Genomic DNA, 16921 nt, shown 5'->3' with positions numbered 1-16921 from the left:
CATTTCATGGCACTTGTTTTTGAAAAATAGAAGAGGCAGTGTAAAGTGGTGAACCAGGGAATGACTGCGGAGTGGACGTGGAGATGACCCAGGACAGGAATGAGTAGAGAGGACCGGGAAGGCAGACTCTACATGAGTCGGTAAAATACCAGGAATAAGAAATGTTTACAGTATCATCATAATAACATCAATAACATTATAGAATAACATAATAATGATAACAAGTATAAGAGTAACATAGTAACATTAAAGCAGTTAACATAAAGTAAATAATTATGTATTAACTAATGTTTTATGGAACAGACACATCAGAGACATATTGATAACTAAGTAAAGCAAATACGCTTAGGTAGGACACCGATCGAGACATCAAAATACAATTATGGCAACTCAGGCCAGGCAACAATGAATGCATAGAAATGGTAAATATTTAACTTGGATGTCCACTTGATTTCGCTACAATCGAGCACCGAGAATGAAACATGTCTGACTTGCATGTGACAAATTCTCTGCAGAGTGTTAAAGTGCATGCCTACACTGTAAATGATAGAAAGTCAAATTGCGGGTTTTTACTGGGAGAAGTTTCGTGTCAAATCGCTTCTGCGGAACATTCTCTAAATATTCTCCACGTGGAATCTTCATCTCATTACATGACGCCAATAAAACGACTGAATTACATTTCGCGGGGAAAATCCCCAAAATATATGAAACGGAGAAATATATGGTACACAACTGCAGTAGATATAGCAGACACATTCCTGCATTTGCTTATTAACAAAGATGTTTTTACTCATAAACCACAGTTGCATATCATGTTGAGAAATATCATTTGGAATAAACGAGGACAAAACAAGAAAAGTGTTATGTAATGTTTTTTTAAAAATAAAAATGCAATAAAAACATTTCTTGGACGGAGGATAGTGTTTAGATTAGACAGCTGAATGGAATTTCAGAGTTAACACAGTTCACCCAATTGATACTCTTCAAAAACACAACGCACACTTTCACACGGACGTTTTCCTCCAAGTTTTGCTTGTCATCAAGGAGAACACGCCTCTAGGCGATATCACGACATCCATCACAAAACGGTCAAGAAACACTCGCGGGGTACATCCTTCAGTGCCTGTACGTATGTTGAACTTCTTTCGCACCGTACGTAGCCAACCGTGTTAATCGGAGGTGCGGGAAAGCACAACAAACTGAGCACACAAAGCAGTTCTAAAGAAATTAGTTTTCGATCTAGATTTAACAAGTGTTAACATATACAATCATTTTAATTTGAGAAATATTAATCGGTGATCTTTTATTCAAACAAGTCTGTAAACCGTAATAAACTGATCAAGGATGAATGTATCTGTTATACATGATGTTTCGCGACAACATCATACATTTTCTCGTAAATATAAATGGCTTGCTTCAACAGCCATTGGAATCTTTGGGAAATATATTTACTTAATTCTCCAGATTATAACATGCCCTTTCTCCCCCATGTAGATGAAAGCAAAAGTTGTGGTGTGTGTGCCACGAGATTGTATAACTCTATTGACACCGGGCACACGTTTGCAGGTGGTCTTACTATGTGGAGAGCCTTAGAATCTGAACAATATGGTATATGCGCTGTACATGTGTAAAATAAGTAAAAAAAAGCGCCTCAAGCATAATTTACCATATAGTATAAAAACATATATATACAACTCTACAAGTGCCAATGTGGTACAGAGTATATCGTGCATTGGAAAGTACTGACAAGTTGTATTAGTATTGATATAATACAGTAACTGGTACATATCACAGTAAAGTATATCTAAGAACTCAATGTGATCAAGAAAAAATAGGGCTGAGTAAATGATCAGATGTTCTCGTAAAAAAGTGAAGACAGCATTTCAGCGACGTAATTTACAACATAGGTCAGAGCAACGCTACCAAACAACACAGCGGTCACAGTTAACGCAAGGTTAAGTTACCACCCATTATGGGGTTTTCCCTCATGATTACTACCATGGAATCGCAATAAATTAATAAATGCAAATCAATGCTGATCATTAAAAAGTGCCAACATGATGACAAGTGTATACGATGCACCCTATAGGCTGGAAGAGCTTGTAGTTGAAAGAATATTTTTTTCTTTGGAACTGCTTTTTATATTTAGTTTGTTGTCCTTCCCTCGCACTTCCAATTTGCACGGTTGGCTATGATATCTTACATATTCAAATGGCTCTTACTGTCAGAGTTAACATTCATATTTACACTTTTTGTGGGAAAAGCAATTTGGAATAGTGTATGCTGCGCACGTACAAAATCAAGTAAATTGAAAACGTTAAACCATCAATTACGAATGTATTCTCTGGTTGTACTGAGTGTTCAGAGCGATGTCTGCAATATCTTGCTCCCAGCGCGCGGAAACCCCCAGCAATGAAACGTCAGACATTGTACCGAACAACACGTGGCCCGACCCGAAAACACATCAAAGAGCGACGCGGCACAACTCCGAAATCTGCGCAACAATCCGACGACCTCCCTCACCTGCTGGGCTCTGTGGGCGACTCCTGCTCCTCGGTCGGGCTCCCGTTGGCCTCCGTCCGCGCGGTCGCTTCCCCAGAACCGTCCACGACCGCGAACGGTCGCCCCTCGCTCCCCGCAGCGGAGGATGCGCTCTCCGAGCTCGTCGACTCGACAGAGAGCGACGACGGCTCTTTGCCCGACGAGTCCTCGGGGGGCCCCTGCAGGTCCCGCCACATCTGCTGGGACCACAGGCTGACCGTCCGCTGGACGCCGATCACGTGCTCGATCACGTCGTCCAGGTTCGTGAAGTCGACGTCGCACGGCAGGTCCGGCCCTCCGGCCCGAGCCGGCGCCTTTTCCCCCGACTGCCCGGGAACCGAGGGCTCTGCGCTCCTGCGCCGGACGGGTGGCAGCTGGGTGAAGGGCACGTTGTCGTACAGGCTGATTCGCCTCTCGAGCGGGTCGCAGTCCTGCAAGCGGCGGTTGACCACCAGGCTGTCGGCGCTCGCGCTCGTCACGAGGCCCTTGTAGCCCCGAGCATCGCCGTGGCCGCCGCCTCGGTCTTCCGACGACACCCTGCTCTTGCCGCGCAGGTGGAAGCTCCCCGTGCGCCAGTTGACGTCATCGTCCATGCAGCTGTTGGGATGAAAGCCCTTGCACAGCAGCACGCGGGGGAAGGTGCCAGGCTTGTAATCTTGAGGAAGCTGAAAGATCTGATTTCTAATTAAAAAGCAATTGTCAGCCTTGCTTTTGAGTGAATTTACATGCGTTTTGTTTGGGCCGCAAGAATGATCCGTCGCGTCGCAACAGTTGGGGGTGGATGTGATTATTTTGCTTGGTGACAGCACAAGATCATCCTTATCGCCGCTTGAGGTACCATTCACAAGGGGCCCATTGCTCGTAATTTTCAATGAACCATTGCCCTTGCAGGAACAGGAGGTTAGTTTTATATGCTCGCCATTGGCACCGGCTTGCAAAAGCGGACCGCTGATCTGCAGCCTCTCTTTGGTGGCTGCCGCTTTGCGTTTCGAGTGTCTTTTCAAACTCAAGTTCTCCACTCGTTTCAGAAACCCCTTGGCCACCGACGGACCGCCGTCCTCGTCAGTCGAGCACGCCCTGCCGCTCGCACGCTGGCGATCCCCGGCACACCGATCCGCGGGCAGAGCCGACGGCGAGCTCCGGCAGGACGACCTCGCCCCGTCCTCGTCGTGCTCCACGGCGACGAGGGGCTGCGTCGCCGTCTCCGGGCGGGGCGTGCGCGTCCCCTCGACGTCCTCGACGCTCTCGAGCTCGTCGAGGACCGACGTGGCGGCGCTCTGCTGCGTGCTCATGCTGGAGGACACCGTCTCCGAGCTGCCATTGCTGCTCTTCGTGCCTCTCACGAGCCAGGGTCCCCTCATCTCCTGGAAGTCCTCGACGGGCACCCACTTGCGGCTGGTTGCGTCAAAGACCCACTTTTCGCTGATGGCGCATTTCTCGTCATCGTCAGAGTCGTCGCCCTAGGGAGGACGCACGTGGTATGAGTAACAGAGAGACGCAGGTGCAATGTGCGACTTGTGACCGTGTGTCTCATGGGTCAGATTGTGCCAGCCAATCATCATCATCATCATAATTCGTTAACAAACATGATAAATCTTCTTTCATTCCACATTGCATGATTTAAGTAACTAAAACAATATGCTCCATCCTGTAGCAACACAATAAGCCCCTGTGTTGAAAAAACATCGTCTCCTGATGAAACCAGATAAAATGTACACATCAAATGAGATGCCAAGTATTAGATCACGATAAAACATCTGTGCATTACCTCGAGAGAGAAATCAGATGAGGATTCGAAAAGACAGCAACGCCTGTGAATTGCCATATCTGTAGCCATTTCAACCATTTCACATCATGGTACTTCCCAGAAACGTTCCGACGCCATGGAAACGAGAGTTTATGTTTACTAAATATGATCTTTTTTTGTTTTTACACTGTTAGGAAATGCGCGTGATGTTGATGAATGATACAAAAAAAATGTCACGGCACAGGGAGTCGTTTGCAACGCTGGCAACGGCCCCACAGCTCTGCAGTGGCCGGCTCCCAAAAGGCGCTTGGCACGGCTGGGACCTCAAACAGCGCGCCAGGAGATCGCGCTCCCTCCCCAGCCTCGCTCCCTCCCCAGCCTCCTGCCGCAGACACAGAAGTCGCTGCTCCCCCCGGGCTGCCTCGCGCCTACGCGGCGGGCCGCACCGCCGCCGCCTGACGTCGGGTGACGTCGCACTGACGTTGTGCTGACGTCGCTCTGACGTCGTGCTGACGTCACACTGACGTTGTGCTGACGTCGCTCTGACGTCGCGCTGACGTCGCTCTGACGTCGCGTGACGTTGCGCTGACGTCGGGTGACGCGCAAGCACTGGCGCCGAAGGGAGAGCAGCGGGCAAGGTGGTCGCCCGAGGCGCACCGGGCGGCGGGCATCGTCGAGTGGAGCACAAAGTGTGACGGACACACACTCTAATAGTATCACCACTCTAATAGTATCGCCAGCCACTCTAATAGTATCGCCACACACTCTAATAGTATCGCCACACACTCTAATAGTATCTTCACCACTCTAATAGTATTGCCAGCCACTCTAATAGTATCGCCACACACTCTAATAGTATCGCCAGCCACTCTATTAGTATTGCCACATTCTTGTTTGAAACGAGAGCACTGTAAAGGAACCGTGGCAATCAGCCACGGCGTTTTCAATGTCAAGCAACCGCCGATTGACAAGAACATAAAAATCCTGCGCTTGGATGGCGCTGTAAACTTTAGGGCTCAAGCGAATTGTTAGCAGAGTCCTGACCTCTGCGATGGTTCCACCAACAAACATCCACTCATTGAACGCTTGCAATGCACGCTGGGCCTATACTGATATTGAGTAATCCAGATGTGCCCGGACTCATAAAACGGCCAGCCATGTTCACATTAAATAAATGCGAAAGCAGCTCTTTAATGTCGATTGTTATATGAAAGTAACTGAAACCCAAACATAATAAAATCATAATGAGCAACAATAAACTCATTAACGTAGTAAATTAGTTTATGTAATAAATGAGTTTATGGTAATTTAAGAACGTTTTTAATGCATGTACAGATATATTTACAGAATGTTTTTTTTCTATTTTCAAGCATTACGTCCCCCCCCCCACCATATTTAAATATGATGAGTGATTTCAACATCGCTGACTTTTCACGTGATACATATAATGAATGTAAAAGTAGAATTTTGTGCTTACTAAATCATCCAGGCAAATGTTGTTTCAAAAGTTTTAAGTTCATGCACAATGTCACGTGCCAAAAATACACTTAATGAGGCCATTGTTTAGAAGTTTCAGCTCTTTCCGAGTGTAACATTATTGTTCTGAACATTATGCTGTCGAATTTAGAACCAGTGATCATTATCTTTACGAAACCAACTTGTGTGGCCTCTAACTATCATGATTGGAGTTTTTCATAACTGCTCATAATATATTTAAATGTAAAAAAATCACAGCCTGGTTAAGAATTGTACACGTGGGTTATATTGGCTACCATTTGTTTCTTGGCCCAAGAGACAAGCTTATGGTAAATCAGTGTTATTCTATGCCAACATTGCAAAAACAACAGAGTAGTTCAAGGTCTTCTCTGTGCAGAGTGATTAATTCTGAATTGTTTAAATCGTTGGCTTCTTTAGCAATAATTTACTTCAAATCGCCAGAATGATGAACAATTCTGCAACAACTGAGTGCCAAGTAAGCCACACTGAGATTAGTGTAATTTAATCCATCAATTCAAAGGTCCATGCATAGGTAAGAGTGTAAAACAAATACGAAGCTGTACAATATAAAAAAATAGCCATTCTGGACGCTGGCCGGATGTAACATCTGTATTTGCAATGACCAAGCAAGAGAGTCTTCTTAGAAATGTTACCTGTCATATCATTGATTTTTGCGGAAAGAGATGTTTACATAAACAACTTCGGCACGTGGTTCTCTTTGCATGAGACATAAAGAGCCCTCCATTTTGCTTCCTTATTTTGGAAAGCAAAATACGATGATTACAGGCCGCGGGCTGCATATGAGAAGTTTGTGAACTGAACCGGACAGCGGAAGCAACCCTCGCTCGGCGGAGTCTCTGATCAAACCAAATTCACTCTACCAGAGGAAACAAAAATGTTCAGGCGTTGCTGTCATTTTGCTCGCAGGGCATTTGATTTTTCCACATGGAAGGTGGCGGCAATGATTATTATTAATCACGCCGTTGTAATTATCGAGTTGCTGTACAAAACTGTTTGCGACTGGAGGCGAAGTGAGTAGTTTACTTGCTGAGCTGCAGAACTTCTAATGGGCTGGGGAACGTTTACGAAATTAAGGTGAAAAAGAGATAATATTACGTGTAACTCATCCAATACATATTCTGTAATCTTAAGAGGCCTTAGAAGCAGAGGGAGATATTTCAACGCAGCTGGCAATGTTAGCTGCCCCTAACGCCTCAGCTTAACGAAGCCTGTGGCAATATTTTCTTACAATTATTTTTATGCAAGCACATGCGTAAAATAGGAGAAAAAGTAGCTTTTGGATGCCTATGAATGGTTATTGCCATCGTTCAAATTCCACACCCTTTAAGACCACACAAAGGGCCTTAATCCCCAAGCAGAACAGTTTGTTTCCCCCATTTTTACTCCAGCACTAAATTACAACGGTTGCTTCTACGCAGCAACTTGTGCTTCCGCTGGTTCCCAAAGTCGCCCCGTTCCGGGACATGCGTGGTCAATCTGGCAGCCGCAACGCGGCGCAGGGAGCTGCCAAATTACATCTGGACGACAGAAAGGCGCCGTGGCACAGCCCTCGCTGGCACGAGCAGAGATAAATTAAATTAAGCGCAATCAAAGACAGTGATTAATGTCCGTATCCTGTGTCATATTAATAAAAAAACAATGAATATGATGAAATTCCTGGCTTGTAGCAATTCAATCAGCAGTTGGTGAAATACAATCAGGTTGAAATCCTGCAGACAGGTTTGAACCAGAAACCAATATTTTACAAAATGTAATAATTATCCGCAAATTACTCTAATGCGACTATCATGGCCCCCTACTGGCATACTCATACCCCAAGTCACTCCTGCAACTTATACTTGGCTGGTCTCTTGATTTCATGCCTAGTTAAATGAAATTAATTTAATTTATAAAACATGCATGTACACGGAGCGCATACCATTTCACATGTATTGCAGGATGAGTTTGATCTTGCATATGAATCGAACCTACGATTAATTAGAAGCCTCAATGTTAAACCAATGGAGCTATATCCCAGCAACTGGTGACTGATAAAAAGTACCACAGTCAGGATGCGAATGTCAAAATAAAATGTTATATATCTATCACTGTCATTAAATAATCCTGGACAACGATCATTGGCATAATATTGGAAATCTATAATGCCAAATATTCACTCACCAAACCTCCACTACATCAATTTTTTATTCTACCATGTAAGGCCCACTTAGCTATAGAGCTCTTTTTCAGAAGCGACCTGGCCACAAGTGATAACTCAACCAAGTGGCTCATGATCATGTGGACATTTATAGCGACTAAATAATATAAATGCGTGTTTCTAAACGTGGAGGGGAAAAACGGAAGACTCGGAGAAAAATCCACACGACTGCCAAGGAGAGAGACATGCAAACTCCAAATATGCAGCAGGCGTCTGGATCGCCATTGAACCCACAACCTCTTGTATACCAGGCAAGGTAGTTCATATTTCGCCACTGTGCAAAACCTAACTATGTTTGAGCCTGCTTAGCTTTAAACAGGCACATTTAGGGTGAATTTGATCTGGCAACATTTGCACCCTCATCGAGTTAAGAGTTCAAGGTATATTTGGTAGAAATACTACAGGAGGATTTTGAGAAAAAAAACTAAATCTTACCTTATTTTTAGAAGAACCAACATCCACCTTCATCAACGCACACTTGTTAAGTATCATCAATCGACTGTAAGACAAGGTGTAAGACACGGTGTAAGACAAGGTTTAAACGATACAAGAGTCAGGGGCATTTCTGGTTTAGACAAAGTCACAGTGAACTCCTGCTCATGTGGCATGGAGAGGTATTGCTAATCCCCTCTTTACAGCCCTGTGCCAGGGGTGTAAATTCCACATTCCTATGGCTGTTGACTTCCTCACAATGATACAGGAGGGATGGGCTGAGTCAACCCCCCACAAGGATGTGAACTCGTAACCCTCCGCTTGCGATACACTCCTGCTACAGTACCGTTGAGCCATCCTGCTGGTTTAGCACAAATAAATACAGCAGACTTATAGAAAAACATCAAATTGTAAATAAAAAAATGCATGCAAGATGTGTATATAGAGTTTATTAAATGCATGCGCATTGCTTCCAACGCACCTACGCGTGTATGCACGTACTGTGCGCTTGGTTGAGAAGAAAACGCACAATTTGTGCATTGAACTCTCCCTGGCTGGGTATTTAAGTACAGTGTGGAATGTTTATTTCCCTATCAGATAAGACATTTCTGGGAAATGGGATCTACCCACAAATTGGACATTTAAATTGGGTCCTACTCATCGGAGACCTCATAAACGGGGTGTAACAGCACAGGCTGGAGCACCATGTCGAGTGAAGGAGTACTTATATTCTTGGTTCTTTCGGTAAAGTCACGTAGAAGGGAGATAATAAATTAAGACGTGACTTTACCGAAAGAACCAAGAATATGAATCCCTGCAGTCACGAAAGCTTTAAATCAAAATTGAAAGAGTACTATATATTTATTTATTTATTTCCATTTACCCCAATTTCATCCCCATTGTGCTTTTGGTATCATGCTATGAGATGGCGTATCCATTTGGATCTCTCAGAGCTGTACATCCAGTCATGTTGGAGAGTGACTCACGGAAACAGATATCACAGAGCGACCTGTGAGGTCACTTCAAGTGACCTCAAGCCCACACAGAAAGGGGAAGCATTTTCCCACCTTCTCTGCGTATGACAGCGATTTTCGTCACATGACAGCAAACCAATATTTAATTCCCTAAACTGATATTTAATTCTCAAGAATTCAAGATTTTAAGCTTTCGTGACTACAAGGATTCATACTCTTAGGTTTTTTCAGTAAAGTCACGTAGGTAAAAAAAATGTATAAAAGTAAATTAATTTTTATTTTACTTATTTTAAATTATTTTACTTTTATTAATTTTAATTTTGTTTTTTTTACCTACGTGATTTTACCGAAAAAAATCTAAGAGTATAATTCTCAAGAACTAGAATTTAGATCAATTAAGTGTGGAACCAAATAAACTGCGGGTATATTAAGCATAAAATACGCACCGTCCGCTTCACGATCAGCGCGAAGGTTCTGTGACATTTTTTGAAAAGAGTTGTCCATTGTGATGGTCCACATTTTTCCAAACTTCCCAAATTATCTACACAGTTTCTTAAATGGGAAACACATAGCGATTGTTATCCCCTCCTGAGAACACTTAGCAGGATTCTCTTGACAAAACTATATTGAGGCTAATTGCAACAAGTCTAAGCAATAATAATACATCAAGTAATGCTGAAGAATGTATTCACGAAAAGCCTTCAACTTTTAACAAGTGAAACTTACCTACACAGAGATTCAAACGAATCTTGGTCCAGATACGCGTGGTCCTTGTGCACCGCGGATATGTCTATGGGACAACGAAGATCTGCAGAGATCGGGGGGGGGGGGGGGGGAGAACCATGTCGCTGACTATGTTGGGGGTAGTTGACGTCTCAGACTACGAGACTGCAATGTCCGAATGCCACGCACAAGAATTATGCAGTGTAACGGTCATTAAGCTTCACCGAGCACTTTGTGGAGGAATATTGCAGGGCGCCACGGTGGCTAGGAGATGTTTACTGCCTCACGTGGCACGTAGGAGGTCGTGGGTTCGATCCCGACCCTGACGCCTGTTGTGTATATATATGGAGTTTGCATGTTCTCCCTATGGCCGCGTGGATTTTTCTATGGGTCCTCTGGAGTTTCCCTCTACATTTAGAATCAACATCACATGTTTAGAGTATTTGGCTGCTATAAATTTCCACGTCATAAGCCACTTTGTTGAGCTATCATTTGTGCCAGGTCGCTTCTGAAAAATAGCAATATAGGCAAGTGGGCCTTACCTGACCATATATACCCTACAGCTCCCTCTAAAGCAGGCCTTCTGACAGGAGTGCCATGAGCAATCGCTTGCATGGCTGCACCTTTTCCTTTACCCTCATGTAGAGCCATGGACTAATCGCAATTAGCAGAAGTTCGATTGAAGGGATCAAAGTTATGGAGCTGAATTGCAGCTTGGATTTGACGCGCGAGCGAGCTGAACTTGACAAACATAATACCCCCAAACGCACCTCTATAGAGCTGAGCATACTGCGGGAATCCTGCAGCGCATAACCAATCGCAGGCTGCCCTCAGCTCGATTTCTGTAAAACACAAACAAGCGACGGCAACGTCAGAGAGAGAGCGAGAGGGTAAATCAGAAAACGGCGCACACATGCGTGAGAGGCCACGTGCCCGCCCCACACGCGGTGGGTAAACATCTCGGAATTCCCACAGATCTCGTTCAAGGCGCTGTATAAACACCGCGGGGAGCGGGGCCCTGCCACGAGCGCACTTGGGCCAATCGCCATTTGGCCCACCTTCACGACCACATGTAACAAACGATGGCCGTTTCATAAACATGTACAAACAACCCGGAGTAATTGATGCGCCTTGATGTGGCGCGTGTTTTACGTGGAACATTTACCTGTCTATGCGAGGCTGGAAAAATAGCAACGGTTGTGAACAATATCAAGCGCAAACTTGGCTAAACAAGGGCAAAGTATCCAAACTGTGTTTTCAAAATGTTCCCAAGCAGTGGTTACCAAATGTGGAAGGTTAAAGTGTTGGCGTGTACAGCGGCACCCCCAGGGAACAGCCGTCACCACGAGATGCTTCAGGGACCGCTTCTACGCTCGTTCCGCAATGTCACTTGGATCTGTTGAATGTTTCAAGTTTAATGAAACGTCTATAAATCTAACTCGAGTAACGTCACGACAGCCTCGTGCCAACACTTTGCTTCTTGTAATGGATGACTCCCTTTCCCACACACACCTAACACTCACTCACTCCTCATCGCAAGCCTCCTTAAATACATGGACACGGTATCTGTGCTTGCTCTTTAACATTCAGTTTGTAATTTAAGTCCCAAAAAATGGCAAAAGGATGCCAACAAATTAAGCTGGAATTGCAGAAATGTTTCAAGTGGTACGATTTGTAAAAAAAGTAACCCAACTCAGCTTTTCAACGCAGATCTGGAAATATCCAGCGACAGTGTTTAGCGAACTGATATATGAGCCTGGCGGCTCGAGTTCGATTCCCGGGCACGGCTGACATCAGTGGCGAATGATATCTGAACCAGCCGCGAGCACTTCGCTTTCCTCCCGAAAATCCCCAACAATCACCGCCAACGAGTTGGTGAAGTCAAACAATCCCCATGACTGACGCGGGGTGTGGGGAGGCCTGCATCAATCGGGCGCACTGTGGTCTAAAACAATGCTTTCCAGCCATCCCTCCTTTAACAGACGAAGCTTCATCCCAATAAGTAACAAGACAATAACAAACAACAATTGTAAATATCCCAAACCTGGTAGAGGCCATCACGCACCAGTGGTTGTGATGTCCGAACGTGAAACGTCGGCTTGAACGAGAATTATTTGGGTTGCTACGAAAATAGCAAAATTAAATAAACAAGAAATACATAACTAAACAGTTTGAAATATTATGCCTGAAACATGAAATGTGTAAAAGTTGCAACATCAAACTTTTTATGAGAGCCACGTGTGTGGAGCTGTGCACGTGCGTTATTATTGTACAAGCCGCGGCCTCCTTGCGCGAGCCGCGTGCACGCATCAGCTCCATGTGGCCGAACAGCCCAGTGGTTAATACATTCTCGACATTTGCCACCGAGGAGGACATTAAAAGGGTTCAACAGTCTTAATGTCTCCTGCGCCCTGTCACGTGGCAGAGCATGACCAAAGCACGTGGATGTTGAAGTGCATGTCAGCGGCACTTTGACGTCGTTTGCAGGAACATCAGCCCCGTCCGTTGCCGTGTCGAAGCTTAAATTGTTCCAAAATTACACGGCGTGGATAATTTACGAATCCAATCACGCTAAACAAGGGTTGATCCCTTCATGTCACATCTAGGCTTGTCAGCGGGTCCATCCATAATTGTGTTGATATATATAACATGACATAAAGTGATCATGGTTTGTCACAGAACGTGACAAGACGTGTGCATTGTTGCACTACCAATGCTATCCATATGGTAATATTAACATCACTATATTATTTAGGAATTGTCTTAAAATCTCACAGAATATAAATACTAACGGTAAAAAAAATACATATAAAAGTAGAACTGAATTAAGAAGGGTATCGTGTGGCTCAGGGGGTGATATGTCTGCATGGAAACATCGAGTCGCTACCATCCAAGACGCAACCAGAGTGAGCCGATGGCCTCAGCTGAGTCACACCAATGGCTACTCAGACACAACGATCCCATTCAATGTAGTTTTGACTTCAATCAGTACAATTCAGAACGAAAGCAAGTCATGTTGAAAATGGTGTGTAATGATCATGTTTATTGTTCATAATAAAGCATTATGTACACCCCTTTGTTATTCCACTGCTGGATGAAGCTCTCCACACAGCCAGGGGTTTGTTTTTTATCTGATTCTAATGCTTCACACTCGCTGCTCAGTGTGGGTTGCTTCAGGGCTTGAGGGGCAATGAGCGGGTCACATATCACTCGTCGGTAATGGTAGCTGTGGCCGGAAATTGAACTCTGGTCATCGGGTTCATACTCCAGTACGCTAACCATGGAGCCATCGCTCCACACGCGTACACCGCACTTATCACCATCAGCCATGATTCATCTACTGCTGGATGAAAGCCTTCGAAAGCCTTTGTAATCTCACGAATCTGCAATGTAGTGAATGTGTTCCATTCCTTGGCCGCCACGAGTTGAGCTATAATTTGTGGCCAGTTTGCTTCTGAAATAGCTCTCGAGCTTCGTGGGCCTTACCTGCTAGAATAGTAGCAGGTCACTAGTGTTGGCCATCGGCTATCTTACATGTGCACTTGTGATGGAAGAAGAGACGCCTGCTAAGGTGACTTCAGAAGGGACATCACTTTGTGTGAGCTTCTTCCTGACAATACAATGCTTACCAATAGAAGTTCCTTCATCTCATGATAACATGTAAATAGCACAAATGCAATGCATTTAAGTACATTAAGTGTTCCTTCAACATTAAAACATGACGCACTAACTCTGTTCAACAGCACGGTACACATTATTCCTGCATTTGCAATAATACTGGACATCTTAAAGAGAAAAAAAATCCATGTTAGAATTTACTGTCTATTCTAGGCATTACACCACACTCAACATAAATCTTCTTACGTATTACATCATGCAGCAAGGCTACAAGAGGCAGAGCTGAAAAGTAAACATTTTAACAGCGAAGCATTTGGAAAAGATCCAGCAATGGAAACTTATGGAATGAAGTCTGAATATAAATATCGTATGTTATTTACAACGTTCTAAATACATAATTCTTGGTGCACATTTATCACAAGAGTGCACGAGTGATTTAAGGGTACCGTACTGGAGTATAGCATATGGCTGAATGTAATTCCCTGAGCTGACTATACACAAGAAGGTTTAGTGTATTCTTTGTTCATGAGGCTTAAATTAAATAATTCAGTTGGAATTACAAGTGAATCAATGAAGGATTCTTAAAGCAAGTGGCATTATGTGGATTATTATACCACGATGGATGGCGGTTGCTTGGGGAGACCTTCATCCAGCGGTGGATTGACCATGGCTGATGGTGGTGGCAAATGTTACTTCAACAAAAGAGATTTATTTAAATATTTGTCTCACCCCCCCCCCCACCTCTTTATATATAATAAATCAAGAGACCACGCCACGCATCTTAATCACTTGCTGGATATTGTGCTCGATCCACACCATCCAACATGCAGCCTCCGTGCACTGTCACTTACAGCAATGACCAAAGCTGCGTGGAGAAAAGGAATGAATGACTGAACACACGCATTCCTGTCACTGACCAAAAGATGATGTGACATCATGCAGATCAATCATGATTTCATAACAAGCTTGAAGTGTTACAGTTCGGCCCAACCAAATGAGAAACAGGAAGTCCACATGTTAAGGGTACATCACTTGTCATACCTCAAATTGCAGTTGACTGAATAACCGGAAGTTAGACCCCACAGAAGGCATGCAAAATCTCAGCACTGCTGAGAAATTTAATATCACCGCTGTGAATTCATCAAAAATAAATGACGATTCCAAAGCTGACAGCTCTGAACTGAGTCAGGCTGTGGGACAAAGTACTTCATTCAGAATACACCATTTTAGCTCTCACGAGTTGAAACATTGGAACAGTTTTTTGCTATTAACCCATTAACTTTTTTGAAATCCCACTTTATAGTCTGGACCTTGCGCAACTCCTCAAAGCACTTAAACATCGCTCATTTCAAATACAAGAATGCACGAGTCCATAACGATACAGCAACTAATTCACGAATTTGATGCTTGTGCTCATGACACGCGCAATCTAATCATGCGTAAAGAATGTATTTTTTACGATTGATAAAATGCAATACCCACATCACGTATCATTCATTTAAATTTAGGATAATAAAGTGAACAAAAATTTCCAATCGAGACCAAAATAGATTCGGGGCGATCTAAAAGAAAATTAATTGATTCGAATCGTTTCCATAAATTGTGCCAATTCACAGAATTGCTGGGGATGGGAATGGAATTGTTCCATGTCGATTGCCAATGGTGGCCACGTGATTGTTGTAATGTTTAAGTACTTACTGGCAATCCTTTGCTAATCTAGTGCTCAGTGAATGCCTCCCCCCACCGTGCCGAGTCATGGGGGTTGTATGACCACCCTTCAGCATATGCTGCTCATTGCAAAGTTGGTGGAATGGGGTGAACCCAGAGGACAGATTCAGATATCAACCACCGCTGATGTTGGTCTTGGCTGGGAATCGGTCTTAGGTCGCCGGGCTGAGAGCGTGGTGTGCCCCCACTCCGTCACATCGCGGTGTAGATATGTAGAGAGTAACTGTGCATGCTCTACACTGGAGACACTGGGGCCACGTCACAGTTTGTTTATACAAATAACTGTCAATGTCCTACCATTCGTGCTATTACATGTAGGCCATACTGTATACGTTAAGGCTTTGACCAAAAGTGATATTACAATCAATTTGGCAAATATTTACCGGTATTGTAAACAATAACTCCCTTTTCATTACTCAGTCGCTGTTTTCTTTGGCCTCTCTAAAGATGCATTGAACAAAAATATCAAACAACTCCTGATTTTCCGATGAAATACTCCGCACAAAGCTTTATCCATGCCCATAAAGCAACATAAACAACACGGCAAATGTGCATCAATAAATAATTAAAGGCCACCAATTTTGCTGCAAAAAGCATTTCTTTGTCCGAATCCCCAAGAAATCCTAAACACTGCTGGACCTGGTTCCAGGCGATGAATCCCCGACGTGGCAGGCCGACCCCGGGTCCCTGTGCAACTCCCCCTCCATCCGTCTAAGCGTGTTACACGTGAACCCGTTACACACGAACCCGTTACACGTGAACCCGTTACACGTGAACCCGTTTCACGTGAACCCGTCACACATGAACCCGTTACACGTGAACCCGTTACACGTGAACCCGTTTCACGTGAACCCGTCACACATGAACCCGTTACACGTGAACCCGTTTCACATCAGGAATGCATGTAATTGCGTAGGCTACACTGCTGCTTCTTGCAGCAACCGCGTGCAATCCAACTAGAGTTGGGAAATGAGCTGCAATGCAGGCCATGACGAAGGAATTCCCGCTTTTCCATTTCAGCCATTGACACAAAACACATTGCAGTAGGACTATGTTTTACTTTACCAGGTAAGGCCCACTGAGCTATGTAGCTCTTTTTCAGATGCAACCTGGCCACAAATGAGAGCTCAACAAAGTGGACCCGGAGAAAAATCTACATGACCACGGGGAGAAGGTGCAACATCCAAATCAAGAGGCGTCGCGGTCGGGATCGAACCCCGGGCCTCGTGCACGCCAGGCGAGGGAGTTAACGTCTCACTACTGTGACGCAGCAGTGGCGCTAGCCACAAGCGAGCCAAGTCACAGCTTAGGGCCCCAACAAACTAAAGGGCTGCTGTAATCATGAAGATATATGGATGCATCAAATATCAGCTCAATTGAAATACCAATAAACATAACAATGTAATTAACAGTAAAACACATAATCTCGCTGATTTCTATCTT

General features: G+C 44.3%; 1 protein-coding gene across 2 annotated transcripts in view; it reads right to left on the bottom strand.

Moving 5' to 3' along the window:
* The window catches only part of LOC133350091 (rho GTPase-activating protein 7-like), a 50605-nt gene that overhangs the window by 13801 nt on the left and 19883 nt on the right, over positions 1 to 16921 (bottom strand). For both annotated transcript variants that reach the window (XM_061564102.1, XM_061564101.1), the window contains exons 2-5: positions 10903 to 10974; positions 10136 to 10217; positions 8439 to 8502; positions 2524 to 4001 (exon numbers count right to left, since the gene is read on the bottom strand). In XM_061564102.1, coding sequence (XP_061420086.1) covers positions 2524 to 4001; positions 8439 to 8502; positions 10136 to 10217; positions 10903 to 10974 — 1696 coding nt within the window. The remainder of the gene's footprint in view (positions 1 to 2523; positions 4002 to 8438; positions 8503 to 10135; positions 10218 to 10902; positions 10975 to 16921) is intronic.

Source organism: Lethenteron reissneri, chromosome 32 (assembly GCF_015708825.2).
Source record: "Lethenteron reissneri isolate LAM-NWPU_2019-01 chromosome 32, ASM1570882v1, whole genome shotgun sequence".
In the NCBI taxonomy this organism is placed as follows: domain Eukaryota; kingdom Metazoa; phylum Chordata; class Hyperoartia; order Petromyzontiformes; family Petromyzontidae; genus Lethenteron; species Lethenteron reissneri.
The sequence above is the reverse complement of the archived record's forward strand: the minus strand, read 5'-3'. Positions and strand labels throughout refer to the sequence as shown.